Source organism: Cucurbita pepo, chromosome 17 (genome assembly GCF_057944985.1).
Source record: "Cucurbita pepo subsp. pepo isolate OVF chromosome 17, ASM5794498v1, whole genome shotgun sequence".
NCBI classification, from domain to species: Eukaryota; Viridiplantae; Streptophyta; class Magnoliopsida; order Cucurbitales; family Cucurbitaceae; genus Cucurbita; species Cucurbita pepo.
In genome coordinates this window covers 1896060-1912895 of record NC_141814.1, presented here as the reverse complement: position 1 = coordinate 1912895, position 16836 = coordinate 1896060, and the positions used below count along the sequence as shown (strand labels likewise).

The window sequence follows — 16836 nt, the reverse complement described above, 5'->3', positions numbered from 1 at the left end:
TTAAAGGAAAAAAAGGGTAGTCACCGAATGGTGCGAGACACTGGTCGGAGTAGGGCTAGACCCTCTCCATAGTAAACGCGTTTTAAAACCTTAAGCGGAAGTCAAAAAGAGAAAGGTAAAACAAGACAATATCTATAAGCAGTGAGCTTGGACTGTTACACATGAAATCCAGTTGCAACTATTTTATTAAAATTTAGAGTATAATAACAATATACAACAAGTCTTATGATTTACGGGTTGATTTAAGATTTATGTATATATATATATTTTTTTAAAGCTACAATTGATCGGAATAACAATGAGAGATCGAAACCATTGAACTTACTTATGCTCCCAAGTTTAGAGTCGTTCGGGCAGAAAATCAAGCGCATACTAGACAAGATTCATACCTTACGTAATATCTGGTTGTCGGTAATCTCAACCTGTTTTCCCTATTCACTAATACACTGTACTCAGAAGTAAGGATGTTTCAACTTGTTGACTACTCGAGTCGAGTTGAGTCAAAAGATAGGGTACAACGATAAGTTTTTCGAGCAAGCCTCTAAAATTCTTCAAACAGGTCGAGTACGAGACAAGTCAACATACTATGACTCAAACCATTATAATTGAATGATGTTCGAGTGTACCAATACTGATGATCGTAATTATATAAAAACTCAATACGGGAAAGAAGAATCTATGAAATAATATATATATTTATTTATTTATTTGAAAAAAAAAACATTATAAAAAGTATATGATTCAGAGATGAAAATGGGTGGGTCACACAGACCTAAAACTGTGCCCTTTTTCTTCCTTTATGTCTGTTTCTTAAAGCAAATCTCTCTTTTTCAAATGCATTTATTTTCATCATTTCAAATATTATACTTTTTTAGTTTATCACAAATTTTAATTTTATTTTAGTTTTTCTACTTTTTTTTCAAATGATCATCGACAACTGGCGTTAAAAATAAGAGTGAAGACTATCCCCACAGATCAACATGAGTCATTCCAACATGCATCCTAGAGAAATTTTCATGAGATCATCTGTTATAAAATTGTTACATGCAAAACACGCTTAATTATAAATTTTTATGATTGAGCCACTGAAAAGGTAGGTTCACCTTCCGCCTTAGTTCGTCCCTGAACCATATCATACTGGGAGAGGTATCGCTTTGATATTATCGATTTAGATTATTATTATTATTATTATTTTGGTATAAAAATCAATTTAGATTCCCACTTCATGTTTGTCTTATTTGAAAAATTAAAATGTAATTAGGGTTTAATTTGATATTGTATTTTTGTGTGGCTGAAATTAATTTGGAGTGGGATTAAATAAAATATATATTTTCTTTTGGCATAATAAACAATTGTTTAAAGTAATAAGCATTAATAACATTATTTATTGTATGTATTTATTAATCATAAATTTTAATAAAGTTATAATTCGTTTATTGACTTTAAACTTCTAGATCCTTCCATCTTGATTTTGTTTTTCTTATTCTTTTAAAATAGTATTTTACTATTTTTTTTTAATACCGTATTGTTTTGTCTTAATTATTTGTTTATGGATAACGTTTGCGTATGGATTATACACGTAATACCCCTAATATTATTTTGAAATTTGGATTGAAAGCTATTTCCGCACACTAAAAAGGTCATTTGGAATTTGGATTTGATACCTAATAGTCTTGATACTCTTTGATGGCTCTCACACCGCTTTCTTAAGATTTGGAATCCCAATTCATCATCTGAAAACTACGACATTCCCTTATATCTCGTACGAGGTGGTTAAGATACGTCTTTATCTTGAATTGTTTCTAAGAGTGAAACCATTTCTACTTACCAACATGGGTTCTTTGAAATTTGGATTCGACACTTGACGACTTTGATATACTCTTATGACCTCGACATCTCTTGCAACTCTTGGGATAGGATCATGATACCTACTTGTCCTAAAGTAATTCCGAAGATTCCCCTACATTTTGGTGACTGAACCCCCCAAGAATGACATAAGTAGAAACTATTAATTCCCTTTTTAATCATCACATCCTCATGATTTCTTTCATTCAGGTATAATTTTAATTCATTAATATCTCTTATTTACTTGAGCCTCATACACACGTATAAAAGTTGATATACATGTATCTTTTTTTAGTTCGATAAGAACTTTAGATCTCTTATATATATATTTTTTTGGTGGTGAGTATATACCTTAATCAGTTTAATTACTCTAAAATCGACTAAATTCGAAGAGTGATATACCTTCAAATAGATATAAATAAATATGCATCCACATAATTTTGTTAGGTATAGGTGCTTTTCTTCTAGTATTCAAAGCTCTTTATTTTGGGGGCGTATGTAAGAAAAATTACCAACTTGACCCTTAGCCCAAGTGTTATATTTGGTTATTTACTAAAATCTCCTTTTGGGGAGAGAAGGATGGATTGTTAGTGTGGACGATTTGAAAGATATAGTTGGGAGCCATGTATGGTTTGGTTCCATTTGTATCGAAGACTCACTATTAGAATCTTGAATAATTATATGTGGGTCCATCTTACACTCAATAAATGAAAAAAAACAAATATAGAAAAAAAATGATATTGACTTGAAATGTCTTGTTTGAATGTCAAATATGAAATCTTGGAATAAGACAGCTTTGTCGAGATGCTATGGACATAAACATGAAACCAATAATTAAGGATTAATTACAAAAGAAGACATTTTGGAGAACAAAATTAAGGAAGAACGAGAGATTATTATGATAAAAAAAAAAAAAACAAAAAAAAAAAACATTATTGTTCTTGATAGTGATATAAAGATTCTTCCTTTTTCAAATGTCCATTTAGAGAAGAATGGATGGATTAGAGAGATGAGATATAAAGGCATGCTTGGAGGAATCCCTTTTTTGACAAAATTGCAACCACTCTTACACTCAATATAGCTTCAAAAAGATATTGGAAACATAACCCCTTTTTCTTAACTAATCTTAACTTGTTCCAAACTTGATGAATAATTACACGAAGAAATCAGCATCAGCAAATTACTCAATAGAAATATCAACCTGAATGGCACATAATTGATTAAAACATCATTTCCACATGTTTAACACAAAGAAAAAGCAATCTTCACAAATTGCTTCCCCAAAACAGACGGTTGAATATCTCAAACAATAATGGAGAAAAAAAAGTTGAGGCCAGGAGCTCTAGGCGGGAATTATATAGCAAATTTGACAAAGTATCCAACTATAAATCCTTCTATCATGCCCACTACCCGCACTTTGAATCTTAGAAAGTAATATGATGTTCTTTGGCCATGAAAATGAGGTATCAGGCTGGTGTCTGAGGTAGCTATGTTTCACCAGACAAGGGATTCCCAGGTTTTGTCTTTCCTTATCCCTCTTATTTTCCTAAAAATTTTATTGTTTTTGTAGCACCACATCTAGAGAGATGGGACAAATGTTCAAAATTTTGTTAACGATTAGCTGTTCTAATTGTTCGAGAATGCCGAGGAAGGCATGTGCTAACTTAGAACAAAACTCGAATTGTTAAACTAGACGCTAGGCTGTGAAAGTAACGTATATAACGTACGTTACACCCGAGGTGACCAAATAATCATCCTCCTTTTGCCCAAAACTAAAAAAGCTTACTCAATGTGGCTAATCTTCCTAACAATTAGATGCATAGTCAAACTGTAAAACTTTTTGTTCCGTAATTCAGACAAAGAATCTAGTAGGTATATGAAAATAAATCAATTATTATGACAAATGATTCTCTATACAAACATTTTCATAGACAGAATGAAGATGCTGCCGAGAGAATAAGCTTATCTAGGCTCTGACCCACCCCGTGTCTTATCTCCACCATTACTTACACAACTCTAATAACATGCTTTCTCCAAACCTACCCTCAGTATTTTACTCTTTTTAACTGTCGGAAAGGTTTGGGGCAGCAAATGACATGGTTTTGCAAAGACAACTTTATAAGGGTCAATTGGCAAAAAGAAAAGAAAAAAAAGGCATCAGCATGCACAATTGAAAACAGAATCACCAAAACACTTAGCTTTTGTAGCGATCCTTCTGACACCAGTTTCATGGTGGAAGAACTTTGTGCTGGCAGAGGATACATGAATTCTGTCCATTACGTTGATTTTTGGGGCCTCGAGTATCGCCTTTGGTAGGGATAATGCCCACTGCATACCCCAGATAGACAGTGGTCTCATATATATGAGGGATCTGTAGTGCCCGTCCGTGGACCATGCCTCGGGGGTCTGGAACCAGTACCTGTGAGCAGTAGAGAAAGAAATAAGATCAACTGAATGGAGCTTTGTGAAAGAATAACGGGAAGATTGATATTATGATAGGAAAATGGTGGTATGTCCTAGATTGTAATTGAAAAAACTTCACACTCGAATGGAAGCACACTACATAGAATCAAAGAAGAAGTACAAATCAGCATCTCGTATAAAATGGACAGAAGTTCACTAATCTAAGCATAGTTCAATCAGTTAAGACAGATATCACCAGCCAAGAGATCTGAGGTTCTAATCCTATAGCCCATTCTCTGAACTCCTAAAAACAAATACAAAAAATGCCTTGAGAGTTAAAAAGAAAAAAGAAATTGAAAATTTGAAGGCAGGGGTGAATTTCTACTGCATAAGGAATTGATCTTGTATCGTTCTTTCACTCTGATTACAAGTGTTGTGTGGTAGCAGGCATTTGATAAATTCTTTATAAGTGGCAAAGTAGACTGTTTCAATGAATAATATTTAGTAGAAACAGGGTGGCACAAATAGTAAGAGCAATCTGAAGTGCTATTGATCTGGTTAAAAGATAGAGGGAATTAGATAAAGAGTAGCAACTGTTTAGTGTGAGTTTTTTTTACTTACCCAAATCCCTCTTCTGACCACCCAGCAAGGAATATACCCTCTGCAGTTTTAAATGCTTCCTCCTCCATACCGGCAAGGATCATTGTAGCTGCAACACCATAGGTAACACCTGTCCATATTTCACGAGATTGCATGCAGGTCTCATCCACCTTTCCATTAGGATGCATCCCATTTACAGCACCCATCCTACCTCCTTTAATTTTCATCACATTGAAGTCGTAGATTTTTTTTAGAGCACTTTTGATTTTGTAGTCATCAAACAGAGGAGGCAAACCAGAGGATGCTGTATACCATTGCCCTGCTAGTTGATCAGCTTGTATTGATTTACTATTACTACTTGATCCACTGTCATAGTTAAAATAGGAACCATTCCACAGTTTCGCTTCCAAAACTGGTTTGGCTTTTAGAAATTTGCTCTTGCACGTTTCAGCAAACTCTTGGTCGCCCAGCTCATGGGCCATTGCTGCTGCAGCTTGTAAAGCGGCAACCCACAAACAGCCACAGTATGCACTAATACCATGAACAGTCCAAGTATCATAGGTCTGGTCCGGAAATCCATCGTTCTCAATTACACCGTCACCATCTCTGTCAAATTGTTCCATGTATTCTATCGCAGCCCGAACAGACGGCCAAACATCAACTCCAAATGCCATGTCACGGGTTGCAGCAAAATCTCTATAAACCTGAAGCACAAACTTCGTGTTCAAATCCTTCCACCTGCTTGTATCGTGGATGTTGTAAGCGTTCATTTCATTCCAAGGATCATGTGTCCCAAGGTCATGTGGAACGGCACCTCTAACTTTACGGATTCCATATTTCCCATCAGCAAGAAACTTCACTTTTCTTCCGTCTTCTGATAAGACTGCTTTGGCAAAGTCCCGTTGAATATTGAGTTCAATCTTGGGAAATAGCTCGAGAAGAGCAAAGGATGCATAAAAATGCACATCATACGTGCACCACATTACATATTCAACTCCTTCCAAGTACAGAAACCTACCAACATCTTCCTCAGTGTTTCCCGGGTCCATTACTTTGTATGTTTGATAAGAGCGGTCAGTGTAGCCACTTTTCAATGGAACCATTAACTCATCTTCACTTACATGGGAACTAGAAGTAGAATTTTCTTCTTCATCAAATTCAACACCAGAAAAATCATTAAGAGTAGTGGTGGTCGTAGTCCTGGAGACTTCTTCTCCCCTGCCACTAACTTTAGCTTCTGTAGCTTTCATATCATCCTCTTTTATTCTAGCTACTAGTTCATCGTGATCATTTGCCATTTTTTTACCCACTACGGAAGAATCTGTAGGTACCATAGAAGTAACACATGTTATATTGCAACCGTTACAAAGATGAATGGTTAAATGTTCATAGAAGAGAAGTTAAAGTAGCTGAGTACCAATCCAGACTGTGCCACCAGCAACCAGAAAGTAAAGCTCGTTAAATAATGTGAACTTATACCTGCAGAAAATAGATGTCGCTCATAAGCCATAGAAGTAAATCGTATTAAAAAAGTGGCTCATGTCCTTGGGACACAAGGAAATACAGAAAATACACGTATCAGTGAAATACTCTGTCCTAAAAGGATTCGGTTTCTAAAATGGTTTCTGATTTTTTTTTTTTTTTTATTTAGGCCACACTTGATTAATTTTTGGCCACATGGCTAATCCAACATGAATGATACAATCGTCAAGAACCAGTTGATAAATATACAGCCATAGAATATTACTTCCAACGGTCTAGACAAGTCACCTAAAAATCAATAGTAGTCTCTGATAAGCCTTCGAAACAGACATTTTTTCCAATGCTAAATAACAAACTTAACCTGTTCCAAGAATGCCCTTACATCATTCGTAAACCATCTTTAATATGATTGAGTTCTTGAAATTTTAAAAGCATGAATTAGAGAGTTTGTGTTGAAGGGGGTTTTCCCTGAAGGAACGAGGCAAGAATAAACAAACTCCACAAAATATTCATACAATTAACAACGATGGAACAATTATTACCATTCAGGTAGCCTCTCATCCATGAGGATAGGCCTCTGCCATTTCTCAATCTCCTCTTCCCATCTTTTATAATCTGTTGATGATTTAAGAAGGATATTAGACATAAAATTTATCATCCTGCTTAGTTCATTGAATTTAAAGAATCAGTGGAATATGTGAAGTATATGATTAAGAAGTACATCGAGAGAATAAAAATGTACAGGTCATCCTAAACAGAACATTGTTTAAAAGTTTGTCGGATCAAGGACAATATAAGTCAGAGATGCTTACTTGTAAGTGCATCATGTGCCAAAGTCTGAGCAGCCTTTTCAGAAGTACCGTAAAACTTTGTGTACCTCCTGAAACACAGAGCAAGACAAGACTTTATATTGTTCAACATTGAACAAACATAATTCCATATAACACATTTTTTCATGATAACTTATATACGTTCCTAGTTTATAAGAATGAACTCTTGTCCCCAAACTGTATAGATGAGCATATACACGAGGTATGAAGATGATCAAAAGAGTTCAATGGACTCGGCAGGCAAAAATATGGTGGGCATTCGCTGATGATTTTAAACCAAATCAAAGATTCTATTTAATAATTACCGAACACTTGAATCTGAAAAGAAAAAATGAAGACAAATACATATCTTACTAATAACTACCAAATATGGCCTTCTGTTTTTTTGTTGCCAAACTCATCTTAATGAATGTTTGGTTTGTAATAAAAAAAAAATACAAATACCTACCTATGATATGAGAATCCCTTCAGAAACTTCACTTTTGGAGATGACCATGAAAGAGAAAATGCGACAGTGCATTTTCCATGAGGCTCCACCCATGCAGAGGCTGCAACTGCAGCACAAAGTGTCTCTCCAGGTGAGGAAGGCACGCTTGGTCCCGAGCTGAAGTTACCACGATCAAATTGCCCATCCTTTCAACAATTGAATATGCTTTTAATATATTGTATTTATATTGAAAGGCCATCAAAACACAACAATAAGATAGGAACAAAAACTGAGTGAACTTTTGCTCATCCCCACAAAAGGCTGTAGAAAGATAAGTTTCTCACCTGCACCATTTTATCCCACATGTCCTTTGCTGTGACGCCACTTCCTTCAGAGAGTCCAAAAGATGGCAAAACTGTCACACTAACATTTTGCGTCTCACATGCAGCTATGGCAAAAGTAACTGGAGGATTCCCTTTCGCAGTCCTGAAACAAATGCACATGTCTTTTAAATTCTTTACAGGCCTACCATATCCACAAGCTGTCAGACAAGGAACACAGCAACTAAGTTGGGAGTTATAAAAAACAGAACAGGAAAAGTAGTACTCATCGACAATACATGAGGAAACATAAACTTGGTCAGTTTCTAACATTACAGATAATAGTACAAAGTGAAGTTGTCCCAAGTCATCAACAATAGCTTTCCACAATCATTATGAGCAAAGCTCGCTACACTAATGCCTACTTGATTTATATCAATCAAAAGTCCATTGATCATGAAACTTAAGTTCGGATATAGCACATCATGTATAGTCTCGATACATTACAGAACTCTCATTTTTCTTTCAAATTTTCTAACATCTATTTATCTATTCAATGACAAACATGTTACTATAGTGTTCAACCTCCTCTATCTCTCTCTCTCTGGCTGTGTTCAAAGACATGGGATCAATTAACCAAGACACTTTCCAACCAACCGTAAAATAGAATATAAGGTTTGGTGACTTGCTTGTGATGTAGAAGCACTCCAGATACTCCATCTTCGCCTCTATCAAAGGAAAATACATTCAAATATCAGACGTTAGACAGGATGAAAGAAAGAAGGAAAGAGAGGGAGGATCACATATTATTTGGATTTGTACACACATAAATGGCTCATTCACATGATCGCCAGATAAATGTGAGATTCCTCCTATTGAATTCTGCAGATAAAAAATAATTGTTGATTAGATCAGGAAGAATAGGAAATAGCATTACAGTAGTGATAAAGAAAATATCTTACCGCCCAAGAAAAAACAAGGCTCACTTTCGCCCTTTCCCTTCCAGTATTTACCAACTACAAGAATAAATACAAAAATTAATATCAAGGAGAAGGAACTAAAACCAAGTAAACCTATTTGTCAAAAAAATTGACCTCCATAATTGAAAAGGCTTAATAATAGAATGCTGCAATGCAACAAAAAGCTATTGCAGAAAACACACCACAAATGTAGAGACAACCATCATTTCTTACTTCTAAAATCAAAGTACTAGAGAGAGAAAAAATTTGTTAAATAACTATTTCATGCAACATAGAACAACCAACAAAAGAATTCAAATGAAAGAGGAATAAACAAGATTATAGTACAAATCAATATCAGTTGTCTCTAAGATGTTCCCCGTCGAGTGCAGCAACTAATTAGTGGGACCATGTTATGAACAATATCAAATCCAAATGCCAGTTGTAGAATAAAACTTAAAGGCAACACTCAACTTTGAGTTTCCTTTCTCATACAAAAGATACTTAGAAATCTTGATGCTCAAGGAAATAAAAAAATAATTTTCATTGATAGCTAGAAGCATAACTTGTTGAAATAACTGCATGAGATTATTACTAAGAAAACATACCGTATATACAAAAACAGCAGTGGGAAGACTGCTATCTCGATAATTATGCGGTATAAATGGTGATATTTGCCTGCACGAAACTTTAAGTTCTGGATCAGGCTCACCTGAAAAAATTGCCATTAATCAATGATAAGTTAGAAAGGGCAGAAAACATAGCTAAACCAAAAGAAAAAAAAAAGAACAGAATGATACCATCATATACTGTCCATGCCCTAGGGAACAAAGCATGATATGTGGAATGCTGACCGTCAAGATTCCATCCCCACGATGATATCCCCGAGTCTCCAGCTTTCCTACAATAAGGAATTATGTTCAGAATCTGCCCGAACTTTGATTAGATAAATTTTTTTTGCTAAAACTAGAAACAAGTGATTCCATGATTTGCTAGCACAAATCCCCCATATGTATCTAATGGATTGTACGAATAAAAAAAAAGAGAACACGAGGCTTGGTTTGATTATTTTAGAGGTAAATGTTCAAATATTTTTCTAACCCTATAACACCAACAGCCTGTGGGCACAAATGTTCAATACAGAACATTGATTCCTCCAGATAACTAGGTGAACTACAGTTGGCTCTTCTTTGGGGACCTGGAAGATTAGAGATAGTATCTGAATGTGTAATACGACGTGCATCAACAAATTGGCACCCATGTTATGTTAAGCTGATAAAATGAAGCTAAGAATCTAGCATTTTACAGAAGTGGAATTTTAAAAAATGAGGCTTCATAAGCTGATAGCCTCACCCTATGCCTTCATGTTGACCAGGAGCCAAGACAGACGCATATTTTTTATTTCCTCCATCTCTAGATATAAAAATCTGCATAACCATGAGAACATATTAACCACTTCGAAAACAAAACACGTTTTAAGTGCAGAGACGGTAAAGGAAAAAATATACATATAGGAATGTTCCCATTCTTCTAATATTTATATATTCTCTTAAATACAACTTCATACTCATACATTTGTAAAAAAAATATCCTAGAAGATAGTCGAAGGGTAGGGCTTACAGAAAATTGATTGGCCATGACAGGAGAAGCTTCACATGTACCAGGAATAATTTGCCATTGCCTGAACTCGCCTCTAAAACCTCTGGATATACTGCCACTTCTGTATTACATTTAAAGAAATCCCATGAGATTAAGAATATACAATTGAACGTTGGACAGCGAACTACCGTGTATAATGCCCATCGACCCGAAACATACCCCATTCCTCCGAGTGGAACCCCTTGAGATGCTGAAGGTTTGCAAGCTTCTTTGGTGAATGGATCAATTGGTGCTTTCTGCACAAATTAAGTTTCGCTATTGGTTTCAAAGTCCAAAAGTATCGAAATAAGCTGTTTTTTTATTTGAAGAGTAAATTACCCTTCCTTGAGAAGCCTCTTCCCTTACGTAAGACCACAAACGAATACCAAGACGAACCTATAGCAGTAGGGTTGCACATCACTCAAAAGAAAGAACAATAAAAGAAGATAATTGACGAGACATGATATCGTGCGCAGCAACAAAAAATGTCGAGAACCCATCACTTACCATTTTAATTGCTTCAACAAATGTGACACTAAATTCTTTGAGAAGATTCGCATGGCCATTCAATTTCCTTCTCCACGCTTGTTCAGGTGGTGAAGCACTATCAAAATCAAACTGCAAGGGAAGAAGAACATTGAAAAGAATATTTGTCAATCAAGTCAAAATTTCACAAACATTCATGACGTTTTCAGAAGAGAATAAGCATTTCCAATGAACTTACCAGCTGCAAAGTCGACTTGCTGATATATTCGTCCGGCGGCCAAGAGTTCTTTCTACAGTGAAACAAATTTCCACTAACCATGTTGAGAAATTCAAATCACTTGTAGATGATGAGTGAAGATATAGCCCAGAACAAGCACAGAGGTCCAAATATAAAATGCCTAAGATAGCGTAAACGCAATTCCTTCTGAAAATCAAATCCTTCTTCCAAGTCAATTGAAGCCACGGAACTCCCTTCAGCTCCAATCAAGGACGAATAAAACGACAAGTACCAGCCCCAAATCGGAGTGTACAGCAAACGCCAAATCAAAAACCAAGCTGAAGCAAATCACTACCTTAATTCGAAATCAAAAAACAACTCTCATTCCCCATCCTACCAACCTCCATACCACCAAATCCAAATCCAAATCCAAAACCAAAATATCCAAGGATCGGTGCCCGATCCACACAAAAACAACCAACAAACAACACGCCGTTGAAGAAACCGAATTGAATTCTGTCCAGCACAACCACAACCAACAAACAACACGCCGCTGAAGAAACCGAATTGAATTCCAGTCCACTTTACGAACAAAATAGAGCCGAACTTCACGGAATTCGAATCAAATTAACCTTTGCCAAAAGAAAATCCAAAAGAAAAAAATAAAAAGAGTGAACAATACAGAAGCCTCCAATTGATTGGCGCAGAAAGCTAGATACTAGGGAGCAACGTGGCCCGTGGCCGGAGAGCCACCTGTCAATTGGTTTCACCTCCGGCTGGTTGATCGCCAAGTGGCGCACAGTCCGGTTGCTGTAAGGTTGAGATTCGGAATATGAACGGAGCTGCTCCTCTGAAATACTTTACCGCCTTGCCTTTCTTCTTGTTTTTATTTTGGAGAAGAAGATGATGAAACTAATTAAAAATTAAAAAATTAAAAAATTAAAAAAAATAATAATGTCGGCGTCGGCTATTTTTTTTTTTTTTTTATTGAATTTTAATTTTTATCATATGAATGGTTCTTTTTTTATATATAAAGTAACGCTAAATTATCCAATATTTTTTAAAACATTATTTATAGATAAAACACTCTTATCAATTCAAACCACTTTAACTGTATCAACTTTTTAAAATAATAATTAAAATAAATATTTAAATTAATTTTCAATTGAAGATATAAATTACAAATTTTACAAATTGCCCCAAATAAATGGATTTGTATTAAAATATTATAGAATATTACTTTTAAAGGCATTAGTCAATTTAAATAATTTTGGAAGGTAAAAAGGTAAAATTGGAAGGGAAAAAAAGGGTTTTCACTAATATAATTTTTTAAAAGGAAAAATAAAAAAAAATAATAATGACATCATTGACATGTGCGTTCACATTAAATATAACCTTTTAAAATATCATATTCCTTTAATGAAATTCAATGTCCTTTCACTTGTCATTGAAATCAATAGATGAACTTGTTTTGGTGGGTTGGCCAAAATATTTTCCCTATTATAAAAGTTCTTTTTTTTAATAGTATATTCTCGCATTAAATATATGGTTGACTTTTTTAAGTTCTTATTGATTTTCCAATTGATTTAAAGTTATCAAATTTTATTTTCGATATTTATAGAGGTGATTAAAAGTTAATGAATTGAGTTAGTAGGTAAGATAGATAGTTACAAATGGTATTAGAGTCAGACATCATGTTATATGCCAGCGAGAAGGGTGGACATGAGGCGGTGTGCCAACAAAGGTGCTGGGCCTTGAAAAATGGTGGATTGGAGGGGGGTCCACATCGATTGGAGAAGAGAACGAGTGCGAGCGATGATGCTGGGCCTGGGAAAATGGAGGGCGACGATGAGAACGATGGCGATGGGTGTGCGTGGCGATGGCGTGGGTGACACAGTCGGCCATCCGAACTGGACCCCAACGAGCCGCCGGCCACAAAAATTATAGAAGGTGTGAAAAGGTTATAATAATGATATTGCCCGCGAGGTGTTTGACAAAATGCCTCAACCAAATTTGACACCACCACCACAAGCCAACAACTACAAGACGCAGTCGGACCTTCTCTTGTCTATTTCATAGATTCTGGAAATGTAATTAAAAGAAAAATGGCAAGAACAAGTTTGTTGTTTATAACCATTCATTTGTTGTTTAATTTTTGTCTTGTTTCTTAAATGCTCGTGAGCCATTCATATGAAAAAAGTGAGTGACAAGAACAAGTTTGTCTTGGAAGTTGATTTTGTCGTGTTTTTTTCCAGCCAAATTCATTATATGGTTCAGATTTAAAAAAAAAAAAAATTCTTTTTTTGTTTTGTTTGTTTGATAATGGTTGTTGTATGCACTTTTTGTTATTTATTTCTTTAAAATGTTTGACTAAGAATATGATTTGATTATTTTAAGAAATACTCAGTAACTAGATTCGATTAAAAAACCAATTCCATGCAATAGAGTGGAACCTATCCTCCTAAAAAATAGGGTTAAAAAATAGGATTTTTAATAGTTTTAAAATTTATAAACTATATTTATAATCACGTTTGTTTTGACTTTTTGCCAATTTGACCGTTGAAGACAAGTGGTCGACAAATAATGAAATTCAATAAAGTTAAATAAATAAAAGTAACTTTAATTTTTTAATTCTTAGAAAACGACGGCCAAAACGGAACGTGGAATTTTGAACCACCACCTTACAATTAACGGAACCATCTCGGTTCTACACAAAAAAAAAAAACCCGACACGTGTTACAATTTAAAGCTAAGTGGACATGTATACCCACGTAGGATGTATATCTGGCTGACACGTAGCATTCATGCAATGCCCAAGCGCAAATTATGTGGTTAAAAAAAGAAAGTTTTGTCGTTCATTTTTTAGACCGTTAAATTATTGAAAAATATTCTTTTAACTTTATCATATATTTAAAATATATTAATATTCTTTTAAAAGTTATCATCAAGAAATTTTTTAATTTTTTTAAAGATAAAAATTGATATAATTGGAATTGACCATGGTTAGATTGTGACCGTGGTTAGAATGGCTGACAATTTTAGTTGCCACTAATTTAATTTTTAAATGTTTTGTAGCGTAAAATGAATAGAATATTTATCAAATGTTTTTTCTTTTTTCTTTTTATTTATTTTTAGTTTGGTTTATCATAAATGTAGGCCCTTTGATTCCATTAGTTTGTCACACTCACATTTAATTTAATGATGTGTTTTTTTTTTTTTTTTTTTAATGTTTTTCCACTCAAGAGTATAGTCCGGACGAACAGAAAAGGCTTCTAAAAAGGCCGTTCAATTCCAAGATATAGATTGGGCCGGGCCCATCTTCCATTTTCATGGCTTAAGTGTCCCAATTCGGTCCGGTCCGGTTTGGTTACCGGTTCCGATTGGTTTTTGAACGCGTCTAGTAATGAGAAATTAGAACAGACAGACAATATAAAATATAATGTCGAACCTATTGGTTTTCCGACTCATTCCGATTGGTTTTTGAACACGTCTCAAAAAATCATTGAGTTAGTTGTTCGCCTCTAAAATATAATGTCGAACCTAACATAGCAATGTTGTTGACTCGAGGTGGTCCACACCTTGAAGTCGAATTTTGATGCTGTCACATCACACTATTAAACCTTGGAGAATTTTGAAGAGACAACAAGACAAGTGTCAAGATTTAGGGAATTAACGATTCAAACATCCGATAAATCTTGGACTACCCTCTGTAAATAGAAATAAAAGTATCATACAATAGGGTACACGACCCAGTAACGTCTCATGCTCAAGATTCGAAATCTAGATTCGGCACTTGATGGTCCTCGACATTCCCTCCATAGCATGTTTTGTCATTATTCATATGCTACATTGAACTACTCTAAGTAAAACATGATTGAATCACCAAGAAGTAAGGTGTCAGTTGTTAGTATAAATAGTAACTTTCAATTCTTCTAAATATTTTTTAATATCTTATACTTATGATTGTTTTTATTCGAATTAAAAAATAAAAGTCTTAATTAATTGAAACGAAGAGCTTTCCAATAATAAGTTAGAGTTATTAATTAAGAGTGTGGAGGTACAACTCGGATTAAATTGAGTTTTTCCTATTAATAATAAATATTTTAATTAAAAAAATAAAAAATATATTTATTAACTTAAATATTATTTTATGAACTTCCATTCTCATTAAATTTTAATAATTGCATTGTGACATGAGCATAACAATTGTTAAAAATTAAACAAATTATTTTTATTAACTAACTGAACCTGATCACATGTTGGGGTGGTGGCGCAGTTGGCTAGCGCGTAGGTCTCATAGCAATAGAGTGATCCTGAGGTCGAGAGTTCGAGCCTCTCTCACCCCAATTATATTTCTTTTTCTCCAATAATAATAATAATAATAAATAAATAAATAATTATTATTATTTGCATAAAAAATTATATGAACTTATGCCCACTTACACAATGTTTTGATTCACTCACTAATTTAAACTATATACAAAAAGTAAATAACACAACAAGATGGATAGTTTCTATTGAGATTTGCACTCGGTGAGCTGAAAATTTTCTTGCATCCCATAGTCTCCACTCATATGTATTTCATAAAAAATCATATGATGTCGCCTAATATAAAATTAATCTAAATAAAACACGTTTAACCATGCCATTTACATAATTGAGCTACGGAAAATGAAATTTTACTTTATTAGTATAGATAATAAATTTCAAATTTTTTACGTATTTCTTAATTATCTTATGTTTAAGATCATCTTCATTTAGATGTAATATTAGTTCATTTATGTACTCGTTATTTATTCCGGTGTCACATAAAATCAGACATAATAACTTTATGAAAAAAGTAGCTAACATTTATGAAAAATAATACGTACGAACATTATGATTAACATTTTATCAATAATTTTTTTATAAAATCAGACATAATAACTGGTACAAAATAAACTTTTAATTTTAAAAAAAATGTAAAATAATTGTACATTAAAAAAATAAAAAAGATTCTCACACAAACGGGGTGGTGGCGCAGTTGGCTAGCGCGTAGGTCTCATAGCAATAGAGTGATCCTGAGGTCGAGAGTTCGAGCCTCTCTCACCCCATCGTTTTTCTATTTTATTTTTCTTAACTCAAAATCAATATTACTCATTAAATACAATAAATTGACCGAAAAATAAAAAAACCCGGGTAGTACCTGACCTGGTCAGCTTCAAAACTAATAATAATAATAAAAAAAAGACTTAATTGTAGTTTAAAATTCTTTAAATACTAAAAGTTTATTCTTTGCTTAAAACATTTTAACAATTATATTATAACATTTTAAAAGTTGAATAACTAATTAAACACGAATTAAAGTATTCAAATCAATTTAGACACTTTTTATTATTTAATGACTTACTTGACTATTGACATAACAATGATATTCAATTTTTTTTTTTTTTTTTTTTTTGAATTTTAAAGAATTAATGAAATATTATAATATTTTTATTTATTTTCTTAACTAAAGTTAAATAATATTAATATGCTGAAATAGTCAACAAACGGGGTGGTGGCGCAGTTGGCTAGCGCGTAGGTCTCATAGCTAAGAGTGATCCTGAGGTCGAGAGTTCGAACCTCTCTCACCCCAATATTTTTCTTT

At 34.0% G+C, this 16836-nt stretch overlaps 1 protein-coding gene and 3 non-coding genes across 5 annotated transcripts; 3 read left to right on the top strand and 1 right to left on the bottom strand.

Annotated features, from left to right (window-relative positions):
* Positions 1 to 3718: 3718 nt before the first annotated feature.
* On the bottom strand, positions 3719 to 12076 carry LOC111778499 (Beta-glucosidase, GBA2 type family protein). 2 transcript variants are annotated; one of them, XM_023658373.2, is made up of 18 exons: positions 11229 to 12076; positions 11012 to 11122; positions 10844 to 10900; positions 10685 to 10761; positions 10487 to 10586; positions 10220 to 10293; positions 9667 to 9767; positions 9475 to 9578; positions 8870 to 8923; positions 8734 to 8789; positions 8597 to 8635; positions 7932 to 8073; positions 7609 to 7793; positions 7143 to 7210; positions 6873 to 6945; positions 6266 to 6327; positions 4870 to 6169; positions 3719 to 4264 (listed from the first exon to the last, which is right to left on the bottom strand). In XM_023658373.2, exons 1-18 carry the CDS (start codon positions 11307 to 11309, stop codon positions 4003 to 4005), a joined length of 2946 nt encoding a protein of 981 aa, XP_023514141.2. In that variant the 5' UTR covers positions 11310 to 12076; the 3' UTR covers positions 3719 to 4002. The 2 variants fall into 2 exon arrangements, with proteins under 2 accessions (XP_023514141.2, XP_086975189.1); XM_087119063.1 differs by lacking the exons at positions 10220 to 10293; positions 10844 to 10900; positions 11012 to 11122; positions 11229 to 12076 and having other exon boundaries at positions 10685 to 10757.
* A 3392-nt stretch (positions 12077 to 15468) lies between these two features.
* TRNAM-CAU (transfer RNA methionine (anticodon CAU)) lies at positions 15469 to 15553 on the top strand. The gene is given in 2 exon segments: positions 15469 to 15506; positions 15518 to 15553. It is a non-coding gene; the product is annotated as a tRNA-Met (tRNA).
* Positions 15554 to 16215: 662 nt separating this feature from the next.
* On the top strand, positions 16216 to 16300 carry TRNAM-CAU (transfer RNA methionine (anticodon CAU)). The gene is given in 2 exon segments: positions 16216 to 16253; positions 16265 to 16300. It is a non-coding gene; the product is annotated as a tRNA-Met (tRNA).
* A 440-nt stretch (positions 16301 to 16740) lies between these two features.
* TRNAM-CAU (transfer RNA methionine (anticodon CAU)) lies at positions 16741 to 16824 on the top strand. The gene is given in 2 exon segments: positions 16741 to 16778; positions 16789 to 16824. It is a non-coding gene; the product is annotated as a tRNA-Met (tRNA).
* The last annotated feature ends 12 nt before the right edge of the window (positions 16825 to 16836 follow it).